Source organism: Alligator mississippiensis, chromosome 1 (genome assembly GCF_030867095.1).
Source record: "Alligator mississippiensis isolate rAllMis1 chromosome 1, rAllMis1, whole genome shotgun sequence".
In the NCBI taxonomy this organism is placed as follows: Eukaryota; Metazoa; Chordata; order Crocodylia; family Alligatoridae; genus Alligator; species Alligator mississippiensis.
The window spans coordinates 440,374,135-440,400,294 of NC_081824.1; the positions used below are offsets into that span (position 1 = coordinate 440,374,135).

At 42.4% G+C, this 26,160-nt stretch overlaps 1 protein-coding gene and 1 long non-coding RNA gene across 6 annotated transcripts in view; one reads left to right on the forward strand and one right to left on the reverse strand.

Moving 5' to 3' along the window:
- PDGFD (platelet derived growth factor D) overlaps positions 1–16,343 on the forward strand; it is a 218,321-nt gene extending 201,978 nt beyond the window's left edge. For 3 of the 5 annotated variants that reach the window (XM_019482019.2, XM_014600702.3, XM_006268644.4), the window contains one exon: positions 13,028–16,343. In XM_019482019.2, the coding sequence (XP_019337564.1) occupies positions 13,028–13,162 (135 nt within the window). In that variant the 3' untranslated portion in view covers positions 13,163–16,343. Of the gene's footprint in view, positions 1–2,692; positions 2,778–13,027 lie in introns of those variants that run through there. The other 2 variants (XR_002088641.2, XM_019482020.2) reach the window with 2 other exon arrangements.
- LOC109281852 (uncharacterized) overlaps positions 1,695–26,160 on the reverse strand; it is an 83,550-nt gene continuing 59,084 nt past the window's right edge. Inside the window, exons 2-4 of the long non-coding RNA XR_009459162.1 lie at positions 12,706–12,840; positions 11,916–11,972; positions 1,695–2,804 (exon numbers count right to left, since the gene is read on the reverse strand). This is a non-coding gene — a long non-coding RNA (uncharacterized LOC109281852). The remainder of the gene's footprint in view (positions 2,805–11,915; positions 11,973–12,705; positions 12,841–26,160) is intronic.

A 26,160-nucleotide genomic window follows, 5' to 3' on the forward strand; every position in this document is an offset into this window, starting at 1 on the left:
CCTAATTATTTAATCTATCTACACCCTACTGGGGAAATTGAGACTTGAGTTCAACTTAGTGTAATTGATGTGCCAAAGGGACTGATAGAAGTTGTAAAATTAAGTCATAAATATGAAATTCCTAAGAAATTAAACCAGTTATTAAGAACTCAAGGTCTCCTTTATTCCTGCTGTTTAACTTTGCCTAATTAGCCTCTTATACCTAAACTTTTGGATTGCTCTAACTATATCCATTTTTTTCCTATATGTGAAAATTCCCTATATATCTCCTCACATTCCATATAGAAACTATTTTGGGAAATAATGCAGGGAGTTGTTTAGTTCATATGGGCACCCTTGCCGTTCCATGTGCCTGTAAAGGATACTACATCACCACTCAGGGAACACTATATTTAGGAAAGGCAATTTTTTTAGCATCAACTTTCTTTTTTTCTGTCCTGCAGTCACTGACTCTCACTCATCTAATGAGTTGCACGCACACAACCAAAGGGATTAGTATTGCCTGTGCTTACCTGCTTTGTATGCTCTCTGCTACCTGCACTGAGAAAGAAGTCTGTTAGAAGAGAAATTCAGAGCAATCTTTCCTGTTATTATTCTCTTTTCTGTTCCCATGACAATGTTATCTTAACACTCCCTATTAATGTATTAAGCAATGAGACTAACAGCTAATCATCACAGGTGGTCTTCCCTAAACTGAGACTGCTTCTTTGTTTTTCTCTAAAGTGTGAAGTTCTTGTCCAGTTGCAAGAAATTAACTATATGGCAATGGGAATATGAAAATGCAATATGGTTGGTTCCCCTTCTTCTCTAAAGCTCTGTAAAATATTGAATCATATCTAAAGGTTTCTTAGGCATCTGAAATTTTGGACTGGTTTGCCAAACATAAGTAAAAACAAAACCATCAAGAATATGTGGAGTTAATATGGCCATGATTTGAACTAACCTCACCTTTTTATTATATTAAAACAAAACCTTTAAAAACAAACCCGCCGCATGTTTATAGGCTTGACAGTGCTATGCTCACTAGTACTAAGGGTGAAAGAGACTCGGGGGTCATGATTGACCACAAGATGAACATGAGCCACCAATGCAATGTCGCAGCTGGTAAAGCAAACCAAACCCTGGCTTGTATCCATAGATGCTTCTCAAGTAAATCTCAGGATGTCATCCTCTCGCTGTACTCGGCCTTGGTGAGGCCACAGCTGGAGTACTGCATCCAATTCAGTAAGGCCTCCACAATTCAGGAAGGATGTGGAGAAGCTTGAGAGAGTCCAGAGGAGAGCCATGTGCATGATCAGAGGGCAAGAGAATAGGCCTTACGAAGAGAGTCTGAGAGCCATGGGACTCTTCAGCCTGGAAAAGCTCAGGCTCAGGGGTGACCTGGTAGCAGCCTATAAGTATATCAGGGGTGTGCATCAGGATCTGGGGGAACATCTGTTCACCAGAGCACCCCAAGGGATGACAAGGACCAACAGTCACAAACCCTCCAAGACCATTTTAGGCCGGACATAAGGAAAAACTTCTTTACTGTCTAAGCCCCCAAGGCCTGGAATAGGCTTCCTCCAGAGGTGGTTCAAACCCTGCAAAACAAACCATGTAAACTTTACGTTGTATGTATTAGTATCTTTTTAAAGTGACTGTCAGCCATGGTCTTTGGTAAGTAACTCCTTTAAAAACACCATTGAGCTCCATACAAAGAGTAAACAAAGCGATATGCTTTAATGAAAATGAATACAGCATACTTCAATCAAATGCCTATGTCTGCTTTTATCTAACTTGCTATGGTGTATTTAAAAGGAAGCTCAGTTGCCGCTGCACCAATTGCTTGTTGTTCTGGAAAGAGATAGGTATTCTAAAATTGAAGATGGCATAGGGTCAGCCCATTGAGGTTAAAAAAAAATCCGCTTAATGATCTCATTTCAATTCTTTATTCTGCTAGGACTGAGTCTTTGCCATCCACCCATCATGTTCTTACCTCAGAAAACAAGAAATCAGTTTCCCCAACTCATTGCTGTAACTGATGAGATGTGAAATGAGTTTCCATGAGAGATGAGCACCCTTAAGGCGGTAACCAGAATTTGTCACAGTATATAAACCTTCTCCACAAACACTGTGCTACACAGCACAGCTGAAACGCATTTCAGGAAAAAGGAAACCATTGATGCCAATTACACTTTTTACCTACGTTTTCACCTGTCTGGCACGTAAAGACCTGTTGCATTTCTCATGGTGTATCACAATATTGATAGGGATTCCCTTTTCTCATTTCCTGTTGTCACAGTTGTGGAGTCATCTCCATTTAAGTTTTGTGATAGTCGATGCATGTCTCTGGGGCACACAGATTCTATTTATCTGAGGTAGAGTAGAGATGGGGCCAGCCACAAGACTCAGATTATCAATAGTATATTTTATTTTATGCCAGTAACCTCAGAATGCTTATTGCTGTACTGAAGCTTGTTGCAAGGTTCCTAAAAATGATCTATGCACAAGTCTTAGAATTAGGCCTAACCAAACACAATATAACAATCATAACAAGACAATATGAAAGTGTATAGAAAAGAATGAGTAGCAGTTGTACCAGTAAGTACATTGAGGTGCCAATAATATAATGATGTCTGGATTGATAGAATAAAGAAGTCTGAAGTACCTTTAATAGCTAATAAAATGTCATTGTGGCTGATATTTTTATCAGTGGTGTTGCAGAACATGTAAGCTTTGAGGAGGCACTTGAAAGAGCAAGGAGTAATGGCCTGACATTGCAGGAAGGGTCTCCTGGGAGCAAGCAGCATGGACTGTGGGAAATCCTAGGAGAAATGGACAAAAAACATATACAGGTCAGTACAGCAGCATGACCATTGCAGTAAGGGTGGAGGTCTTTACATCAGGATTCAGAATAAGAGCAAATGTGATTAAATTAGTGAGTAAGAAATATAAACAAAGTGTGTATGGACAGGTGGGGATTGGTTAACTTATCAAGAAGACTTAGAGGAGGAAGTTCCAGTAATCAGGACAGAAGATAATGAAAGCCTGACAAGAGATTTACTGTGTGAAAATGTTTTGCATGGAGAAGCAAAAGGATTTATATGCAGTTGGAGTATAAGTGCAAGCAAGTAGGATGAGTAAAAGATGACTCCTAGGTTACAGGATTGAGTGACAGGCAGAAGAGTAATATGTTCAGCAGTGATAAAGAATAGGAAAAGATAGGAGTTCATTTTTGACCATAGTACAATTTAAGTTGGTGGCAAAATATTCAACAAGGTGAAATCAGTGACCAAGAGTATGATGCAAGATTAGACTGAGTAGGATAATTCTGGAGTCGAGATCTGTACGTTGATAGTGGAAGCCGTGTTAGTGGGTGTGATCTCCGAGAGAGAAAGACTGAAGAGCAAAAAAAAGCACTAGAATTAAACAATTATAAAGAAATTAAAAGTGTTTATCAGCTGGAAACTCATTTTTCTTTCTTGCACTATTTGTTGTGTTTCCTTTAACCCTTTTGGATGTATTAGAACAGAAGTCTGCTTCTGTGGACTGTGACATATTAAGTGGCTATTGGGTCATATGACAAAATGTATGTCTCAAGCCACTCCTAGATTTTTCAACTCAGAAGGAACTACTGTGGTTATTTAATGTGATCTCTCAAAAGCATAAGATACAGAATTTTACCTAATGATCCATGAAGTGATGGAACTTCTCCTTCCTACCATACACACCTGACCACAGTGCATCATCAGTAGTAGTATAAAAAACAAGCTGTAATGCAAATAGGACTCAAATAGTGCCTTATACGCTAAATGCTCGAGTCTTGCCTATTCTATAGCTACCACTAGTCTTACCACAAATTGAATTGCACAGATGACAAATTAAGGCAATTAAGTGCTTTTGGAGATTTTAAGGCCAGATGGGTTATTAGAGTATCTTGTATGATCTCCATTAAATGTTCCCTCTATACTGAGCCCATGAATTTTAGCTATGGCATATCTCCCCCAAAAGCACCTGATCTTGATTTGAACCCCATCAAGAGATGAAAAATCCCATTTTTCCCTTGGAAGTTTGTTTGAGTGATTCATTACCTTGACTGTTAAAAAAAAACTGTCGCATCTTTCTAATTTGAATTTGACAAGTTTCAGTTTCATATTGATCTTGGTTCTTGTTATTCCTTTGTCTTCTAGACTAGAATCAAACAGAACCCTGTATATGTTCCCCATGAAAATCCTTATACACTGCAGACAAGTCACTGCTTACTGTCCTTTTTGATAAGCTGGACAGACTAAGTTATTTGTCTCTCGCTGTATTTTATCCATTTCCCCATATCCTCTTTTCTAGTCCCTTCTCTTCAGTTTTCCAACATCCTTTTTTAAACGTGGATGCTGGAGCTAGACACAGGACACATCTACATGAGATGTTTACTGTGGAGCTGACTAATTAGCTCCACAGTAAAATCTCAGCATTTACACGTGTGTCCCTATTAGGGCACAGGAAATAAACGCTGCCATAGAATAGTACTATACCATGGCCAGAGGCAACTGGTAAGGGAGGCACGTACCCCCCCCCCCGACAGGGCCGTTCCTGCTGCCAGCAGCTTCTGTGGATGCTCGACATGCCCCCCCTGACAGGGCCATCCGTGCTGTCAACACCGCCAGTGGCATCTGCAAGTGCTTGCCAGCTCTGCCCCTGCTGCCAATGCCACGGACAGTGTCTGCAGGTGCCCTCCCAGACTCAGGAGGCACCAGTCGCCCATGCCTATGGCAGTGTTATTTAGTGCACCACAGCTCATATACGATGATGACAGGGAAGGTTTGGACATGAGGGTGCTTCAGTAAGGCAGCTGCCTGGAGGTTAGACACTGGAGCACCCTTATGCCCCAACCAGCCCCTCCGGAGCACATTGAGCCAGGTCAAAGCAGCCCTTGGCTGGCAGGCAGATCCCTGGAGCCCCCTGCCAACCAGAAATACTCTACCCTGACTCAGCATGCTGCAGTCCTTGGGCGCACATGCAAATATGGCACCTGGGAACAATAAACTCTGGTGCAAACTGTACTGGAATGTATTGCATTACACTAATAGCACATGTAGATGCACCCACAGTATTCCATGTTAATCTCATCAGTGCTGTATAAAACATTGAACACCCCTCCCTGCTTCTGCTCTGGTTATACATCCAAGGATTGCAATAGCCTTTTCTGACATTTAGAGCTCATGTTTAGAGCTTCTTACGGCGCCTTAATGCAGCTCACTGGGTAAATGCATTTGCAGCCTGCCCTGGTGGGCAGCACCCTGGACAGCCCCCTGAAGCCCATGGCAGCATAGCTGGGCAGTCCAGTGCTGGCCGGGGGACTGGGAGCCTCTGGTCTCCTGGACATGATCGGCCCAGCCCCAGCTCTAACCTTCTCTCTATGTTCCTGCTTCCCCAGCATTAGTCAAGAGCGGGCCGGAGCCAAGCCCATGGGGCCCTGCACTGCCACCAGGTGCTTCCAAGAAGAAGTGGTTGGTGCTGTGCTCCAAAGCGCAGACACTAGAGCTGGAGCAGTGGTTCCAACAGCATCAGTACCTGTTGGTGTGCCAACCGACAACTACACGCGGGGGCACAATGCCTGCCTCTGCGTCTGCCTCTGCCTCTGCTGGAGCAGCACAGTGTGGCACAGTCCCTCTGCTTGCTGCACAATGCAGGGAACGTATGAAGCCACCACTTCATCCTGGCCTGCAAATGTGCATGTCAGGGCTTGGGTTGTTTTGTTTTTTATGTGCCCCAGCACACAGTCATCAGTCAGCATACCAGCGGGTACCACTGCCACCGGAACCACCACTCCAGCTCCAGCACCTGCACCATGAAGAACAGCACCTGCTGCTTGTTCTTGGCAGCACCCATCAACAATGTAGGGTCCCATAGGTTCAGCTCTAGCCCACTCAGTCGACATACACAGCGTTGAGGCATCTACATGTCCCTTAAGATGCCTTAACTGTTTGCCCCTAGGTTTGACACTGGCTTTATGCAGGTATCAAATTTAAGCATAATTAGCCTAAAATTGCCATTTTTCAGGTGCATTAAGGGTGAGCACATGTAGACCCACACCTTTAACGCACCTTAAAAATGACTAAAGTGCCTTTAAATCAGCACGTGTAGATGCACCCACTGGGTGCATCCACATGAGCGTGCATGTGCCTCTTGCCCTACCTCAAACCCCTTTGAGGTGGGGCAACAGGCACGTGTGGGAACAAAAAAAGTTCCCCACGCTGCAAGTTTGCAGCGTGGGGAGAAAATTAGACCCCTGGATATGTAGGGGTCTAAAAAAATCAACCTTTAAAAAAGTGGTGCAGGAGCATCTCTATGGTTGGCTCTCACCCTGGTGCTGAAACACGCAGCCAACCAGGCCACATGTTTCAGCACCAGGGCTCCAGTGCTGGTGAGTAAGCGGTCAGGGGGGCTGGAGGAGGGGGGAGGGGACCATGGGGGGGGGACCCCCGATGGCCCCTCCCACTTCCCCAGACCCTTGACCCCCACCAGCCCCCCTGAAGGCTGCTGACCCCTGCCAGGGCTGGCCCCTCCCACCGCCAGCCCCCTGAGGCCCCTGACCCCTGCTCTGGGTGGCCACATCCTCCAAAGCCCCCCCACCCCATACTTAAAAAAAACCCAAAAAAACCCTGGCACTTAGCGGCAGTTGGAGCTGCTGTGTGGCTGACTGGGGCCCTGCCCGCACAGTGTGGGGCAGGCTGACAGCCTCAGCAGCCCCAGCCTGAGCCCTCCTGCCCCTGTGCTGCCTGGGGGGGCTCTGCCAGGAAGCTCCGGAGCTCCCCCACCCCTGCTTCTAAGGTAAGCAGAGGGTTTTTTTTTCCTTTTTTTTCCTGGGATTTTTTTCTGGTTTTTTTTTTTTTTTAAGTGATGGTTGTGGGGGTATCCTTGGGGGCCTGGAGGTGCAAGTTGGGGGGCCAGGATGGGTGGGGCAGCTATTGCAGGGACTGCAGCAACTGGTAGGGTATAGGGCCAGGTGGGGCAGCAATTGGGGGGCTGGGGTGGGGCACGTGGGCCTTGCAAGGGGAATGGTAGCCCTGTGGGGGTCATTTGGCCCCCATTGGGGGCCCGTACCCCTTGTGTGGGGGTTGAACCCCCTGTTGGGGGGACGAACCCCTCATGTGGGGGTTGAACCCCCTGTTGGGGGGACAAACCCTTTTGTGCGCGCTGAACCCCCTGTTGCGGGCCTGTACCCCTTGTGTGGGGGTTGAACCCCCTGTTGGGGGGGCCATACTCCTTGTGAGAGGGCCAAATCCCCTGTTGGGGGGCCAGACCCTTTGTGTGGGGGCCATTGCCCTGTGGGAGTTCAGCAAAACATGTATTCATGAATTCATGAAACATGTATTTAGAGTTCACTTTATTATTATGATAAGAGACTTGCTTTTACACTGTAGATATATCAATAAAACATTGTCCAGCTGATCACTGTCTCCTTCTTGCTCTCTGTCTTTATAGTGGTCTTTTGTTTTACTTGTGGAAGAACATGGATTTGGGGGCATTTTACAGAGTGACTTTGGGATTTTTTTTATCAAGGATTTTTCAGTTTTCCAATAGGGAACACCAGACTTCCTGCTAGGGAGGCCAGTGGCAGGTCCCTGCCTGCTCAGAGCTGGCACCTTGGACCCAGCTGGCTGTGGCTGACCTCCTGGACAAATGGAGCCAGGAGGACATGCTTTGACAGTTCAAAGCAGGCCACCACACCTGGAACATCTTCCGGGTGATAGCTGCCCAGATAGCTGGGCAGGTGCATACATGGCAGTAGTGCCGCACAAAGGCCAACCCTGCAACTGCAGTCTACTGCCAGCTGGCCCAGAGGGGCAGATGCCTCTACTGACTGTGCAGTCCCCACCTGGGTCTGGCAGGTACACAGCAGGTCACAGCCAGGCAGCAGCCCCCACTGCCAGACTGCTGCAGTGAGTAGAGGGTGCAGGGAACTCTCAGAGCTGCTGCAGCAGTCCAGCTGGCACAAGGGGTAGTGTCCCCAGGTACCAATGGCTGGGCCCAAAAAGCTGCTGAGAGCTAGTAGCCCTGAGCTACTTGCCAGGGCGGCTTTTTATACTGCTGGGGACAGCACAAGTGCTGGCCCCGGGCTCTAGCTCTCCCTGGCTGAAGATCCGGGAGGAGCCAGGCAGGGTTATTGTGCCCCCAGTGGCACAGTTTGCTCCACCACAAAGTGCATGTCTGAGCATGTGCGCTGAGGCAAAAAGCCCCACCTCAGATCTGCATCGCTGCTATTTGAGCTGCTGCAAGTGCTTGCATGTGTGGACGCACCCACTGTGACCCTAATCCTCTCTCTGTTTTGGATATTTGACTAGTTCAGCAGTCATAGCTTCAGAAGCTAGTGTTTAGATGGTCTCTTGTCCCTTCCAAATGATTATTTTCTTTGGTTTATTATACATTTACTGTTTACTCTCAAATATATGTGGTGTATCCAAATTCCATAGACTACATATAAAAAAAAGACCCTTCCAGAGAAAAATAGGGGACAATTCTCATTTTTTGTTTTCTTCAACCTGGTGGAAAAATTACACAGTTGCCATGGACACCTGACTTTTATATCTCTAAAATGCTTGAATATGTCTACAAAGAAAAATACTTTATAGCAAGTTAGTGTGCTCCTACATAATCATTTGCATGAAAAATGGTACAAGGCCATAATAGCATTTTTTATACTTTCAATAAACACAAAATCCAGCCCAGTGGTTAAGTCTTCCATTTCATTCTGTTTTATTAGTGTAATGGTTTTATTGCCATAATTAAGTCACTATTTCATATGTGACAAAGATGTTATGACTGTCGTAATGTATTTTTTGTGAGACAATAATCTGAAAAGCTGGGCCTCCTTGCTTTGCTTAGTGCAGTTGGATATTGATTGCTGGACATGAAAACCATGAATTTACTCATTTTTTGCTAAACAAGAAAGAACCCATGAAGAATATCCTTGAGCATTTTTATGTACCTATTGTGTTACAATAAGTATACTATTGATGTTATCAGAAAAAGATGCACTTAAAGGATAGCATCATTTCTTTGAATTAATTTAATTAATTTAGTAGTGCATCACTTTTGAAGAAGTGACCAGATAATAAATAAAAAGCACCATTATTTCCAACATGAAAGGACTTTCTTTCATCTGCTGTGGCCACTAGAAATGGCCTGACTGCCTTATTCTTTTCATTCCTCTTGTATTTACCTTAACCTAAGACTATTAGACAGAAGCTAGACTGAAAACTTTGAACATCAGTTCTGTGATCAGCTATTAAAGCATTCCAATTTTCACAGTGTTCAAACACAGCTTTCCTGTCTTGTCTGGGAAAGTGTCTGCCAATTCATTTTTCTACTCTTATCAGCAAAGCACATATACAGTGTTCATGTTTCTTAATATAAAACACAGGGAAAATCCCCAAGCTGTCAGGAGGTCTGTTAGCTTAAATACTGCCCACATATCTGCTCTCATCTCACTGCACACACTTTCATTTGCTGTAAATGAAAAGGCAAATCTACCTAACCATGATCTTGAAAGTGCCAGTCATTTGAAATTGTCAGATTTTGATGAAAGCATTCTTTAAATAGAATTTTTTTATTGTGGGTTCAGCTTTGGCAGCTGTACTTGATTTTTAAAGTATGTTTAAAAAAATAAGTGTCTTTGAAGATGCTATTTTCAGCTCCAAAATAATCTTCACAGACCTGTTGGGTTCAGCTCTTTAATGTTTTAGCTGGCAACGTGGCCCAGCAAGGTGTCCTTGTGTCCTTTGTGATTTATTATTTGCACTGAGGCAGTCAGTGTTTGAAAATAATTCAGACTTGGCAAATGTTGTTGTTTTCTCTAAAAATTGGCAAGTCTTCCTGTCTTTTGCAGAAGAGTAATTATCTATATCTCATCTAAGCACAATCATTCTCTTACAGTATTACATGATTTTACACCTCTGGAAGCAGAAGCTTCACCGTAACATGGAAAAAAGTTAGGAGGATTTTTTCATTGCTATGTTGTTTGATCAGTGTTATTACATTCCATGAACTTCCAACCCTTCAAGCCTCACAGTCAAAAAGGATTGGTCTTATAGTTAAAGCATATGAGCTGGGAGACCTTCCACTGTGTTTTTGGTTCTGCTACAGACTTCATGGATAGTCTTTAGCAAACCATTTAAGACCTATTTTTTCAGTGCTGTTGGATTCATTTTGAGTTGTATATAGCGGGGCATTAAAGGATCCCTATCCAGCAGCTGCTACCTTAACCATCTTAGTGTTGGTTTCACTGACAGCTTGCACTGTAGTGGCTATTCCCAGGATGGTATCATCAAATGCTGGCCCAGGGCAAAACCTTACCAGTTATGCCTCTGCCTCAAATCCCCATCTGTATGCTGGTGTGTTGTGAAGGTAACTGATTTGGAGAAGCTCATATACTATAGCAATGGGGCTAGGGTTCACAAGTATTGTAAATAGGCAGCTTTGTCACTGATCTGCATGACCTTGAATAAGTATTTCTTCCCCTTCTACCTCAAATTCCTCTTCTATAAAATGGAGATAATCGTTCTTGCCTTTATTTGCAAAGTATTTTGAGATCCATGGATGAAAATGCTATACAATTCTCGTGCTCTTATTACAAGTTTTTCAGCAAATTCCCTTAGTGTATTAATTACTTGTAATTGATACCTGGGTCTCAGGACAGAAATTTGGAATAACTACTGTAAATATAAAAGTCTGTGTGTACAGAAACACAATAGGATAGCCTTTTCTCTCCATCCCTTCCTGCCACTGTCCAAATCTTTCAGTATAGGACAACCTAATGAGAAAACTTGGTATATTCTTTCCCCTCAAACTGGTCCACAGGGTTTATAGGGCAATGTAAAACTGTCAAAGATAAGGACCATAAACTACAACAGAGAGCTCAGGATCTTAAATTAATGAGGCTCTATCAGATCCCATCTAGCCATGTTAAAGGGCAGTCCCTCTGGGGTCACCATACATGGCCAGGCTGTGATATTCTGATTATTTGTTGCACACTTGCAGGAACATAGTGCATGAAGCAAATATTTGGAAGCAGCATTAGTTTGCTGTCCATAGATCTTTACTATTACATTTCTAAAGTTGGGGGAAGTATACTGTTCAGCATCTCTCCTTCTCTGTGTGTGTCTCTGTTTCCCACATGGATATTTTTGCAGTGGGGACAAAGCTAATTAGGTGAATGTGGGGAGCAGGGGCTAGAAGAGAAAACCTTTCATGCTGCCATTTTTGTTGTCTGTGTAGCCCCCTCACACAAGATTTCACTCCCTGTAGTGCACAGCATGAGACAGCATTTAAGTCAAAGAAATCATTTCAGGACAACAGTGGGATTTTCAAAGGAAGTCATAGCAGTTGGATGCCTAAATCCCAGTGAAATTAAGTGGCCAGCTCCCTCTGATCTCCCTTAGACTCCTCATCCTACATATATTACTGTTAGCATTTTTAGTGAGTCCAACCACATAGAACATAGTAGAAGCTCTAACCTGTTTACAAAGAAATATGTGTATTCATTTAGAGCAGGAGTGACCAGCCTGTAGCCTGCGAGCCACAAGTGGCACAGGCAGCCTCTCTGCATGGCACCCAGCAGACTGGGGAGGAAACAGGCAGCACAGCATCAGATAGTGCAGAGAGCAGGAAGCAGGCAGGGGAAGGAGATTGGAGTGGCACTTGTGGAGCATATGGAACTAATTTGTGGCATGCCTGCTGAAAAGGTTGGCCCCTACTGATTTAGAACATGGACATTAACTCCTCCAATACGTGTTGTTTGCAAAACAAACCCTCAGACAAGCACAGTATGGTAAAGACAGACCAAAAGAAACATATTTGATAATTAGCACGCAAAGGAAGACTATGGCCATGGTTAAGTAATTACACAAGATAAAGATAGTGTTATAAAATAATCTAACCTGTCATAGCTCCAGGACAAACCATGCAGCGGAGTCTCACTGAGTGGAACGAAAAAGCTGAAATTACAACACGAAAAAAAAATCTCCAAGTTAACAGAAAATAAAATCTGTTCCCCAAGATAGCAGTAAAGACCTGATAAGACTGTGCATTGTAGAAACAGTTTATCTAAAGATTATTTTTCAGCCTGTGCATGCACTGAAGCAAGTTTGACCTCCAAGGTGAGGACAATACAAGTGCTCATGCAATAGCAGAGCTGTACTAACTTTCAATTTCATTTTGGCTTTGGCAAGTGCCGTATCTCCCAAAGTTTGGATTGGTATTATTTTACTTGTAGTTCAGCAGTATCCAGAGGCCCAATCAGAATACAGGCCCCATTCTTTTAGGTCAGCTACACATATTTAGTAATAAGTGATTGGTGCCCTAGAGAGTTTAAGGTCTAGTGTAGAGTTGCATAACAAAGCATCAGAGAGATGCAGGAGAGGATAGCAATAATGAGACTGCCTGATAACACAGGCTAGCAGTGTGCAAAACATTGATGATTCCAAATAAATTGAATCCACAATATTGGATATAAATATGGTGGTGAAAGTGAAGGGGGAGGGGACAGAGAGAACGATGAGGAACATGGCATGAGAAACAAGGAAAAGAAGGCAGTGAGTCAGAGGAATGTTTGAACGGGAGAGGGAAGGAAAGAGCAGAGAGAGGGGCCTGGAAGACATGGGAAGGGAGCATGACAGCAGAGGATAAGTAGAAGAGAGAGTGCAGAGCTAACAGCAGAAAATAAATTACCTTAGTTCAGCCAATACAGCTTTCTAACACCAAATATATTCAGGGGCTCTGAAGGCACTTCTCTCCCATGTAGCTACTTGCTGCTGCTTCTCTCTGGGGCTGGATCCAGTTTCTGCTTTAACTGCACCAACCCACCTAAATGCCAGAACGAACAAATGCAAGTAGGGGAAGGTGCTTGAGGTCTGGTGCCATCTAGCAAAACATTGTGCTGACATCTCCCTGCCATAGGAGGTTCTGTATGTATGTTCTCCAAAAGAAATACCTACTTCATTCTAAACCACTGAGAGAATTTTCTAAAAGATACATTTACTTTTGTCTTCAGGTGCTGAAATTCATCCCTGAGTTAAGCCATGTCAGGAGGAAGGGGAGAACCAGGAACAGCATGGCCCTAGTGGATATTCAACTGGACCATCATGAGCGCTGTGATTGCATCTGCAGCTCAAGACCTCCACGATAAAAACAGACCAAAGCACATTACTTGCAGTTTAAAGGGTGTTTAATTTTGAGCAGGGTTTGTCTCAAATGACTTTCTCTAACTGATAATTTGAACTTTGCTACTAGCCTACATTGCAATTGGCAAAAATTATTCTGTGTTTCAGCATAGCTATGTTGATTAGTGCCACGGCAGCTAAACAGGTATATCATTGTTTCTGTGTCATCATCTGATAATACAGGATTACATTTAGCAGTAGATTCTGAGGTTTGAAAGTTTCAAACCTGAATATGGGGATAAGCAACACAATTCCAATTTAAATTAATTAAAGTTGTGCAGCTAAATCCCATATCTGGAGATAAAAATCTTCACTGAGATAATCTTATATCTGTGTTTGCATCTTCTAAACTTACACATACATGCAAGTACCTAATTTCTGGCATCATGTATACCTGGCCTACTGGGTGGCACAGGTAAATGAGGGTAGAATTTGATCCAATATACCTATATAATGGTTAATTCACTTCAATCCATCCCCTAAGTAGAATTTCCCCTTGTCCCTTTTCAGTACATTTATAGATAACGAGGAAAATATAGAATAAAATAAAACTACAGTGAAGTCAAATCTTGCAGTCTATACTCCAGCAAAACATTTATCATAATCATATAACACTTTGCCTGAGGACCTGGTCCTGAGTGCTATCAAGCCCACTGAAGTCCTGCCACTTGGTTAAAGATGTTTGGTTAAAGATGCAGGGTCTCCATGAAGAAAGCAAGATATGACTCGTGTATATGTTCTTCTTCACTGTGTTTCAAGGATTGTGTTTTTTTCTAGGTAGACAGTCAAAATGGACATTATTCTGTTGAAAATGCTGATGTTTCTTGCATGTGTATTCAAGCTGAAAACAAAACTGGGTTCTAGCTTTAGAGAACAGATCAAATATCAATATTGGTTTGATTTGGGTTTTTTTTTATAAGGAATACTATAACTTTGTCACCATATACAGTAATCTTAATTGCCTGACTTCAGTAGCATATATTGCCATGATTAAAATATTGGCACTGATTTTCTTTTGGATTGCATTTTGTTCAGACATATTAGCTCATTAATTGACATCTGTATCTTGAAAAATGTTCAGCATTAATTACTATTCACAAAAAATATTCTACCACCTTTTAATTAAATATGCACCTTAAAAGCTATAGCATAGCTCCTATGCCTATCAAAACATTATGAAAGTGCTCTAACTAAAATAAAGGATTTTTTTTTCCAAACTAGCTTTAAAGATTGTGAGATACTGCTCTGAAAGTGGTCCAGTGGAGAATATAGGCAATTATAAATCTGGAAGAGAATTGAATTTGTGATTGTGAACGTTACAGACAAAATGGAGTGGAACATTTAATGGCCAAGAATCTATAGATTTATTTAATAGCAGACTCAAGCGGCATGGTTCATTTTTGTGTGTGCTGCCTCTGTGCTTTTGTTGCTCAGAAAGAAGTGACTTTACAATAGCATTTCAAAATCAGCTAAATAGCACAATATATCATATGATATTGAGAACATTAGAACCACTGTGTCTTGGTTATCACCGGAACAATTATAAAAAGTGCTCTCATGTTTTTTATATTACTTTCTTTATCGAGTCAAATCTGTTACCTGTTTTTGTAACTTTATCAAATCTATCCTGGAATATACCATATAAGATATTGTGAGTGTTACTTTTTGTACTTTATTTGAACATTTGTGATTCTAAATATAGTGTTTGGGTTAGGGTTTGTTTTTTTGTTGGTGCTGGCGGTAGGCTTATTTTTGCTGTTTAAGCGTTTATATATTTATATATATATATATATATATATATATTTTTTTTTTTTTTTTTTTTTCCCCCTCCCTGGCTCCAGATGTCTATTTAAAAAATCTCTGAGATGGGAAGCTGAGATGGGAATTGATTCATCATTTTTTCAAAGCAATTCACTTTAAAGAGCAACACTGAAACCAAAGATTACCAGCTCCATTACTTAATTCAGTTTTATTAAAAGAAGACTACATTCTTTTCCTATCTCAGGTGTAATTATAAGACTGTTCAATCACCCTCATAATTCTAGGCTAATTTGAGGGTGGAGAGGGGGAACCTACTTCTGAAACCACTACAGTGCAGGCAGCAAGCTCTTCCTGACTGAACTGCCAAGCTATGCTCGACTAAGCACCATGGTTTAGTTAAAGCAAATTGGTTTTATGGGAAGTTTGGTTTCATGTTACTTTCTGCTTTGCCTAGTTCATTGATTCTCATCCCTTTGAGGCAACTTACTCTGGCTTACCAGACTGAGCTCTCAGTTATGCCTGACATCTCAAATTCAATTTTGTATGCTCTTCAAAACTTCAGTGTTAATACTGGAATGTTAGAAACTCACTATTGAATTAAACACAGACAACGATAGCGTACCAGGGCGCAGCACAGAACATCATCAAACAGGAAAAAATGTCATGCAAGAGGCCCCAAGAAGTCAGTGGGACTTCTCATTTGCTTGAAGTTGGAAATGTTTAGATACTTCCTGAACTGGTCACAAAAACTAACTTTTCTCTCATGGTTCACTAAGCACTAATGGGAACGAATGGCCTACTTATTACGAGTTGCCACAGTTTGCTATGGAGATGTTGCCTTTTATGCCAAAAATGTTAAAAAGGATAATATCTATCATGACTGAACATAAAATTTCCAGTAAACCACGCTCCAAACTGCATAACCCATAATAGGTGAAATAGCTTTACCGTCCTTTTTTATTTATTATCAGAAATTACAAACAGGCATTTTCCCTGTACCATTATTTTCCTCTTTCTTTGTAGGTTTGAAATAGCTTCTACACTGTTTATATATTATTTTTAAGTTAAAATCAACTGTCTTTAAAAAAAGTTAAATTAGTCTGCTTCATTTTTGTTGAAGTAATTGGAAGCCCACAGTATAAATATAACTTTCAAAAGCAAAAGAAATAGTTCCATCATTTCAAAGCAGCTCACTACCTTTTATTTAGTGTATTCTTCTAGGATAGCAACTAATTTCTCAAGTGCAATTTATATATATATATACATATATATATAATTATTTTGGTTATAGCAGTTAAAAGCAGCTTTTATGGACAGTATTTTCTATTGTATGCAGTACATAATGTGTCTTACCTTGATGAAAAATAAACATTGCTTTTGAAATAAGTGATATAAGTGATTCTGAGTGATTGTTACATGTACTATAATCTGCACATCAGACGTCACTTGTGCAAGGTCACACCATCCATTGAGCATTTAGGAGTGGCGCCCACTGGAAGTACTGGGAGTCACTGTGCATCAGGGAAGGGTCAAGGTGTTCTGTTGGAATGACGTTCCAGCACGTTCCCATTAGGGTGAGTGGGCTGCAAAGCCAGTGCCCCACAGAGTACACTAGTTCTGTCCCCACTTTCAGCTGTTGTGCCTACCTTCGACCTAGGAAGGACAAGGCAAAAAACATTTTTACATTTTTTCCCTATTCCCACTGCACAAGCCTAACTTGCCCTCAGTACATTTCAAACAACTAATCACACAATGGTGAATTACTGAAAATATCAAGATAAATATCAATCTCGCCAGCTACAAACTACAGGCAGCCCCCACTTAGTGCTCCTAATTGGCTCTGGAAAAACCGAGCACTAAGTGAAAGAGCATTAAGTGGAACCCATTTCCCCATAGGAATAAAGATAATTGGTTCCGCACCACCCGCCGACCCAGACCCCATGCTCCTGCAGCCCCACCCTGGGCCCTGCCAGCCCAGGCCCTGCACTCCTGCCGGCTCTTGCTGGGCCGCTCCCGGCAGGGTATCACATGGGCTCTGCCAGGGAAGGCATCAGTTCCTCCCAGCCTCATTGTTCCCCCACTGCAGTGGCCCCTGCCAGCCCATACCCACTGGCCACCAGTGCACCCTTGCACAGCCCCAGCCGCCCCGCCCATGGGCCCTGAGTTGGGGCTCTGGCAGTGGGGTAAGCAGTGGGGTCACCCAGCAGGGGGCTCCCTCCAGGGCACCCGGCACAGGGACAAGCTGCCACCACCAGATTGCTGCAGGCTCAGGGGCAGGGGAGCTGTGTGAGCTCAGCTTGCCCAGCTGGCCCAGGCCCTGCACTCATGCCCCCCATCTGCTTCTTCCTGCTGCTGCTGCCGCCGCTCCTCCCCACCCACTAGCCACTCTAGCACCACGTCAGAGTGGACCCCGGACTCCTGCCACCTCTTCCTGGGCTCTAATCACTTCCCTCACTAACACTGCTTTTCCGCACACCTGCACTGAGCGTTATAGCAAAACGCGCTCAGCACTGTGCAAAAATAGGTAGGTATTTTAAGTGAGTGTTCTAACGAAACTGCAGTAAGTGAAAACATGTTAAGTGAGGGTTGCTTGTATGTGCTAGTTAGTACTATATATACTCTACTACAGACCAAACACTGAGACCTGCATTTAGTTCACACTCAAACTTTATTTAAGCAAACTACAACTGAAGGCAAATACTGAGGTGTAGGTTCAAAAAAGGGACATAGCTATGCACCTGGGCGATACAGAAAAATCCAGGAACAAATTCCAATGCTTGTGGGGTTGGGGTATGCCCATACTGAGCCAGGCCTTTCGTGAATACACCACATCCTGAATAAGGCAGACTTGGTGCACCTCTGGAGATGCATCCTATTTCACCCCAAACTTGGAAATATGCTAGGAACATACCTGTGATCACTGCTCTTGTCTGTACCTTTTCTAATTGTACTATCCTTTGAAGATGCAGAATTACACACTGTATTTGATATATAAGTGCACCATGGATTTTTATAATGGCAGGATGATCTTCTCTGTTTTGTTTTCATTTCCATTCTTAATGATGCCCAATATTTTATTGTCTCTTTTGGTAGTCACTACACACTGACCTGATGTTTCTACAGAACAATGTACAATGACTCCAAGGTCTCTTTCCTAAGTCATGCATTACCTTTTACTTGTCTACACTGAGGTTTATCTGCCATTTTGCCCACTCACTTATCTTGATGAAAACTTTCTGCAGCTCCTTTCCATCAGCTTGGGACTTGACTACCCAGAATAATTTGGTCTCATCTGCAACCTTGGAGATTTCATTTTGCACCCCCATTTCCAGATCATTGAAAATGTTGAATAAAATTGGGCCCAGCACAGATCCCTGCAGGACTGACCCCGCTTTTGACCTTCCATTCTGAAAAATGACCATTTAGTCCTATCCTTTGCTTCCTACCTTTTAACTACCTGTCAGTCCATGAAAGCACCTTCCCTCCAATCTCAAGGCAACACAGGTTTGTTTTTTTTTAAATAAAAGCCTTTAAAGAGAGACTTTATTGAAAGCTTTTGGAAGCCCAAATATATCAGCTGGATCCCCCTTGTCTATGTATTTGTTAATGCCCACAAAGACCTCCAGCAGATAGATGAGGCAAGACTTCCCTTTACAAAGCCATAATGAATACTCCCCCCCGAAGGTCTTTTTTGTCCTTGTGAATGCTGATTTTATTCTTTATTATAGATTCTATCAGCTTGCCACGACCGGAAAGGAAACTTGGAATGTAGTTCTCAGGATCACCTCTGGAGCCCTTTCAGAAGATGGGTGTTATGTTGGCAACTTGCCAGTTCTCTGACAAAGAGACTGCTTGTAACAATAGTTTTTCCATTGTAAAAGCCAATGTACAGAATGCCTTTATCTCCTCTGCTATGACCTTATCACCCTTGAATATACCTTTTACCCTTTGGTCATCTAATGGTCCCACTAATTCTCTTGTTGGCTTCCTGCTGGTGACGATGTTCTGGATTATCCCTTTTGAATGCTTGAGAGCAGCCACTGGTGATGTGACTGCAGCAGTCTCACCAGCATATTTCCAGGTTTGTAGTATGTATGCAGGAAGAGCTCAGGGAAAGCCTGGCTGGAACACATTGACCACAATGTAGACAAACACTTAAATGCTTTAGAAGGGTAGGTAAAGAAAACCCCACAAGCTAAATGGGGAACCAGAGGCATTAGACCTTGCTCCAGACCCAGACGTCAGCCATGCCCCTCCCCTCCCAAACAATACAGAACACACCGTCACTGGATCAAATAACATGGATTATAATATCCAAGGTTCATGTGTCTGCACCTCTACCAATGTCATATACACCATCACATGTTTACAATCCCCCCCTGCTGTCTACATTTCACAGATAGGTTAATCCCTACATGAAATAGCGAACAAACACCAATCTGATGTTAGTACCAGAAAAACAGACAAGGCTGTGGCAAAACACTTTAACCTCCCTGGACATTTCATCACTGACCTAAGTCTGGCTGTTCTCAGGCAACAAAAAAATTAAAAATTAACTTGAATAAGAAAGTGCAGAACAAGAAATCATCCAGACAGGATTATATTAAATATGGTCTAAATCAAGACTATGGATTCTTATCCTATTACCTTGATTAGCTTTTTAAGCCCTATGTCCTGCAATGAGTTAATGCTTGTTTTTTCTCTCTCCTAGCCACCTGGCTTTTCTCAGCAGTGCCTGTTCTTTCCTGCTGCCCCCTTCCCACTCCCGCTTCCCTACCCTTTGCATTATAATCACTGGTTTCTATTTAGCAGCCCTGATCCCTGCAATCTCTTCATACCATTTGATGAAGGAAGACCGACCTCTGCTTATGAAAATTTATGTTAGGCATCTCTGATTTAGTTAAGGTGAAGTTGCATAGACTATACTAAATCTGTGGAATGTTAAGTGGTTTAAAAGTTAGAACATGCTATGAGTAGTCACATATTAAGGCTTAATATCATTTTTCGCCTGCACTGCTCTAACTTGCCACTAGAAGGCTGATGAACAAGGGTGTGGCTAGTAGCCAAGACACATCTATTCCTGTTCTAGGTGGTAGAGGAACCAGGAGCAGTGCATTCTGGGATAATGGACGACTGCAAGTTGCTCATTTTATCTCTGAGGAGCAGGCTGAAGTTATCCTAATCCAAGCTGTGTAGCACAGCCTAGATTTAGCCATCACCTGAAGTGGCATAACTTTGAGACACTCAGAGGGCACTTAGTATGAGTTAATGAGCTTTAACTCATGTTAAATGTGTGGACACTCCCATTCCAAGTGCCCTTAGTATGGTCTAAGTATAATGTATAACTTCACCCTTAGTCTATAAAGGTGCAAATCTACCCCGTCTTCAGATTAACATGGCTAACTACTTCTCACTGCTTACAGCTGCATGATGAAGTTGACTGTGTGGTTTTAGGATTAGGCTAGACAAGGACCTGTATGGGATAGTATAGATATGGATGACCCTGCCCTGTCTCAGAGTGGGTTGAGCTAGATGACTGTTGGAGGTCTCTTCCAGCACTGCTTTCATAGATTCATAGATTCTAAGGGGCTGGAAAGGACCTCGCAAGATCATCAGGTCCAGCCCCCCTGCACTAGGCAGGAAAGACAACTGAAGTCAGGTGATCCCAGCAAGTCTCCTCTTCCACCTCTGGAAGGAGTTTATGCCACTGTCTAGACACCCTTACTGTGAAGAAGTTTTTCCTAGTGTTAAGCCTGAAACAGTTTTCCAGGAGTTTGTGGCCTTTACTCCTGGTATCCCCAAGGGTGCCCTGGTGAACAGTTATTCACTGAGCCCTTGATGTATTCCCCTGATATAGTGGTAAGCTGCTACCAACTCCCCTCTCAGCCTTCTCTTTTTTTGGCTGAAGAGACCCAAGTCCCTTAGCCTTTCCTCATATGGCTTGCCTTGCAAGTCTCTGATCATATGGGTGGCTCTTCTCTGGACTCTCTCAAGCTTTTCCATGTCCTTGTTGAAGTGCGGTGCCCAGAACTGGATGCAGTACTCCAGCTGCAGTCTCATCAATGCTGAGTAAAGCAGAAGAATCACTTCCTTGGTTTTGCTTGAGATGCATCGGTTGATGTGTATTGTTTGCCTTGCTGGCTACAGCATCACACTGATGGCTCATGCTCATACTATGGTCTATTATTACCCCTAGATCCTTTTCAGTCATGGCGCTAGTCAGTTTGGTGTCACTGAGCCTGTAAGTATGTTGGGGATTCTTTGTCCCCAGGTGGAGCACTTAACATTTCTCTGTGTTGAAATTCATCTGGTTCCAATCCCCCCAACTTGTCAGCCTGTCTCGGTACACCTGTATCTGCAGCCTATTTTCAAGCATGACCGTGCTCCCCCATAACTTGGTGTCATCTGTAGACTTGACCAGTGAGCTCTTCACCCCAACATCCAAATACTTGATAAAGATGTTGAAAAGCACTAGAGCAAGCATGGACCCCTGAGGGACACCACTGGCTACTTCTTCCCAAGACGACACAGATCCGTTCATTAGAACTCTCTGTGTCCTACCCTGGAGCCAGCTTTTCTAACCTGCTTCCTACCGACCTACCTGTCAAGCAGTTCAGCCTGCACTCCTCCAATTCTCCCATGAGAACTTCATAGGATACCAGTTCAAGGGCCTTTTGGAAGTCTAGGTATACAATATTGACCTCCTCTCTCATATCCAGATGGTGAGTTACCTGGTTGTAGAAGGAGTTGAGATTGGTAAGGCAAGACCTGCCCATGATTAAGCCATGCTGGCTGTCATTCAAAATCCTACCTTCTGCAAGCGTATTGCACATATACTCCTTGATTAATTTTTCCAGTATTTTCCCTGGGATAGAAGTTAGTGTAATTGGCCTATAGTTGCCCTGGTCCTCTCTCTTCCCCTTCTTGAAAATGGGCACAACATTGGCCCTCTACTGATCTTCAGGGACCTCCCCTGAGCACCACAAGTTTTGAAAGGGTTTTGCCAGAGGTCCCGTGATGACTTCAGCCAGCTCCTTCAGCACTCTTGGATAAAATTCATCTGATCCTGCTGACTTATAAATGTCTTAATTTTCTAACTGATCATGTACCAGCTCAATGTCAACAGTAGGAAGGGGGTCTTTCCCACCATGCCCATTCTGAACCTTATCTAGTATGATTTTCCCCTTAGTCCAGTGAAATACCAAAGCAAAGTAGTCATTCAGGAGTTCAGATTTCTCCCTAGTGTCGGTAATCAGTTGTCCTGAGTTGTTAAGGAATGGCCCCACACTTCCATTTGTTTTTCTCTGGTTTCCTACATACCTAAAGAAGGACTTCTTATTGTCCTTGATTTCTGTTGTTAGTTTAAATTCAGTCACCACCTTAGCTTTTCTAATCTGCTCCCTCCAAGTGTGGGCCACTGTTGTATAGTCCTCCTTGTGAACTGTTCCACTCCTTTCACCTTCGGTCCCTGGTACCACAGCGCTTCCCATACTATTACCCTGAGCCTGTTGTGATGGTTCCATGGTTGCTGTCACCCAGGCTACCCTCTATATTCAAGTCACTCACCAGATCATCTCCTTTGGCCAAGACCAAGTCTAGGACAGCATTACCTCTAGTTGGCCCGTGCACTTCCTGAGTCAGGTAGAGCTCTTCAATACAGGTCAGGAAGCAATGTGACTGATCTGACTTAGTCAAGTGTTTCTCCCAAGAGATGTCTGAGTAATTCAAGTCACCCGTGACGACCATGTCCTGTGCACTCACGGCCTCTGCCAGTTCTTGAGAGAACTCCAGATTGAGCTTCTCCCCCTGGTTTGGTGGTCTGTAGTATACACCTACAGTTAGGTCTCTCTCACCCTCCTTAGCCCCCCGGTAGTTTGACTTTCCTATGATTAAATAATTCTAAGGGCAGGCATCAGGATTTTGTCAAGTTCGTTCTACAGCTTGTAATGTTGCCATTGCCTAGTAAGTACCATTGCTTAAAAAGGCCATTCTAAGGCATTCCTGTTCACAAAGCAATCTCATATTTCCTCTTTTTTCACACAACCAACCAGACCCAAAATCATTTCTTAAGGGAAAGGGGTGAATAAAAGCCAGCTTCCCCTTTTCATTGTTTTAATTAGAAATTGGAACAAAATTTAATTTGAAATTTTAATTGGAAATATTAATTGGACAGCCACAGGAAGTATGTTTGCATTGTGTCTTCAAAAGGCAAGGATTTCTGAGGATGATATCTTTTATTGGATCAACTGCATAATTGGGATAGAGTCAGACAGGCTTTCAAATGCAAACCATTCTTCATCAGGTCAGAGCAGTGAGAGCTAACACATCATAGTAAAACAAAGTAGTTACAGGAGAGGGGAAAGAAATTCTGAGGGGTAGCAAATAATTAACAGAAGAAAAGAAGCTGATTATTGGGAGACCAAGGCCTATCAAAAGGGAAGAGTACCTTTCATGCATAGAAAGAATTCAGAAGTTAGGTAGATTATAATGTGCCATAAAACAAATGTTAGTACATCCTTAGTTCTTAGTGTCCAGCCTTTGTTCTTAGTGTCCAGTTTATTTTTGTTCCCAAGTTCACTTTTTAAAGGTGTTCCCTTGAATACAAGGATAGTGAGGTCAAAGAGAGAGTGGTTATTCTGTGAGAAACATGCTCCTAATGTTGTGTGTGTGCCTCTGTCCTTTATAATTTTTCTCTGAGAATCCATTCTGAATCTTCAGTGCATCTGGAAGTGAATAACTACAGCACAAGGCACAAAGGTAAAATGAAACTCTCAGACCTGGCATTGTTATATAATGGCTATACTACCAGATGTTATTAGACTGCCCTTATATGATTGCTTTTATAAATCTTGTATACCCTGAAAAGCAGTTAGTTATCTTTCTATTCAGTGAATACAATGTACATTATCTGTGTTTTCTTTACAACTGATTTTTTTTAAATCATTTATAAAAATATCCTATTTGCACATGAGAAGAGCACACAGGGTACGTCTACACGTCAAATTAATTTTGCACAATAAACTCCAGCTCAATTCACTCTGGAGTTTACTGCTCCCAGGTGCAGCATTTACACGTGCACCCAGGACTGTGGCATGTTACATTGGGGCAGTGTAGCCCTGACTGGCAGGGACTCAGGGGGTAAACCTGCCAGCCTAGGGCTATTCCTTCCTGGCTCAGCATGCTGTGGAGGGGTTGGCTGGGGCACAAGGGTGCTACAGTGTGGGGCTAACCTGCAGGCAGCCCCACACTGTAGCACCCTTGTGCACCAGCCAACCCCAGTCCCTGTCTATACATGCATTATGATGGAGTAAATAACTCTGCCATAGAATAGTACTTTTCTTGGGCAGTACTATCCTACAGCAGAGTTAATTCATTTACTGTGGCCTAATAGTATTGCTCCTGTAAAAAGTGACACTTTACTGCAGAACTAATTAGGCAACTGAAACAACTTATGTAGATGCACACACAATGTTCTTTGAGGAGATTTCAGATTCCTGTGTCCTGGATGAAGCAACTTCATACCCGCTCCCTTAATTTTTTCTTTGCTTTTTCTTGAGTGCAAACTTGCCCAGTTCTACTGCTGCAATGCTAATTCAACAGATGTCCAATTTGCTAGTATTCGCTCAGGGACTCCAATGCAGCAGTTAATGAAAATGCAGAGATTAGTATTCTGGTCTCTCGTTCTAAGAAATACAACTTTGTTTATTGACAATCCTGATCAAATATACTGGAAAACAAAACACTTGTAATTTATTTGGTTATTGACATTCTTTCAAAATCTGCTGTAAGTGTTTAAAGTGCAAATAGGATCCCGTATTTTCTTTCCAAGACTGCTCCAAAAAAAAATATGCTGCCATAACTAAAAGGAAACAGAATTTTAGACTGTGTTAAGATTCATTTGAAATTATGTTTCAGGAAAACACCTAATTTTTATATATTGCACAAAGAGAATTACTGAAGTGCAGACTTAGTTCAGTAAAAATGGAATCAATTGTATAATAAAGGTTAACATACTTGATGCTGTAGCTCTAACCTAAAGAAGTCTTAATTTTCATTTGAAAGAATTTCAGTTTCAAGATTATTATAAAAAGAATTAACTACTGAAAAATGGTTTGATGGGAAGGGATATCTATTTGAATCTGGGTAAAAAGGGCAAAATAAAAGCTATTTTACATGCAAAGAAACTGTATTCCACCTTTGAGTATGAAGAATTTTTATGAAAAATACAACACTGATGTCAGTACTTTAAAAAATACAGTGGGGGAATTTGTAAATGGAGAGTTCACAAGTAAACCTCACAAAACTGATTAGCTGTGTTACTCTGAAGTCAACAGAAGGCAGGATAAGATGGCATGTTGCTTAAGACTAACTGATTCAAAGAAGCATGAGCTTTCACCAGAGGTTAGGAATGGACTGGCAGAAAGAAGAGAATGTGTATAGAAGGGAAAGGGACAAGGAGTGGGAACACTGCTAAGAGGGACTCCTTTTTTGCTTTTCCCTTCAATATCAAATCTTTTATTTCTGCCAGTCTATTCCTAGCCACTGACAAAAATAGGTTGTTGTTGTCTATGAACCAGGCATAATTTACATACGGGTTCTGTAACAGTGGACTTGACGTTGTGTTCTAATAGGGACAACTAGTCCTTGACACAGTGCAAAGGTAAGAGAATTGTAATTGCTTTGATTAATTGAATCACAGAAATTAAACAGAAAAAAAAATATGAGCTACAAACTGCTACTGAGCTAACACGTGTTTTGCCATTGGTTTCAAAGGATGCAGGTTCAGGTTGTCTGGGCTCTCTCTCACTGCTGAATTTCCTCAGTATAGTTTGCATTCAAAGTAGAATCACTGGTACTGAAACTGAGTACGAGTTCTGGTGACCAGGATAAGAAAATCCAGTGACTAAGCTTATTGAAAGGATGATTTTTTCCCCTCAACCTAGCAGATGCCCAAATCTCCAATACACTGGTTTTCAACCTTTTTTCATTTGTACACCCCTAAAGCATTTTGAATGGAGGTGCAGACCTGACGTGTGGGTATTCACATATTATTGATTGATGACAGTCATCATTCACAGACACCTTAGATATAGTCTGTGGAACCACAGGGTTTGAAAACCACTGCTCCAATAAAATGAAGTCTCCCTAATTCCAATAAAAGACTTAGGTACATAAGCTTAGATTTTAAAAAGGGATTTGGGGC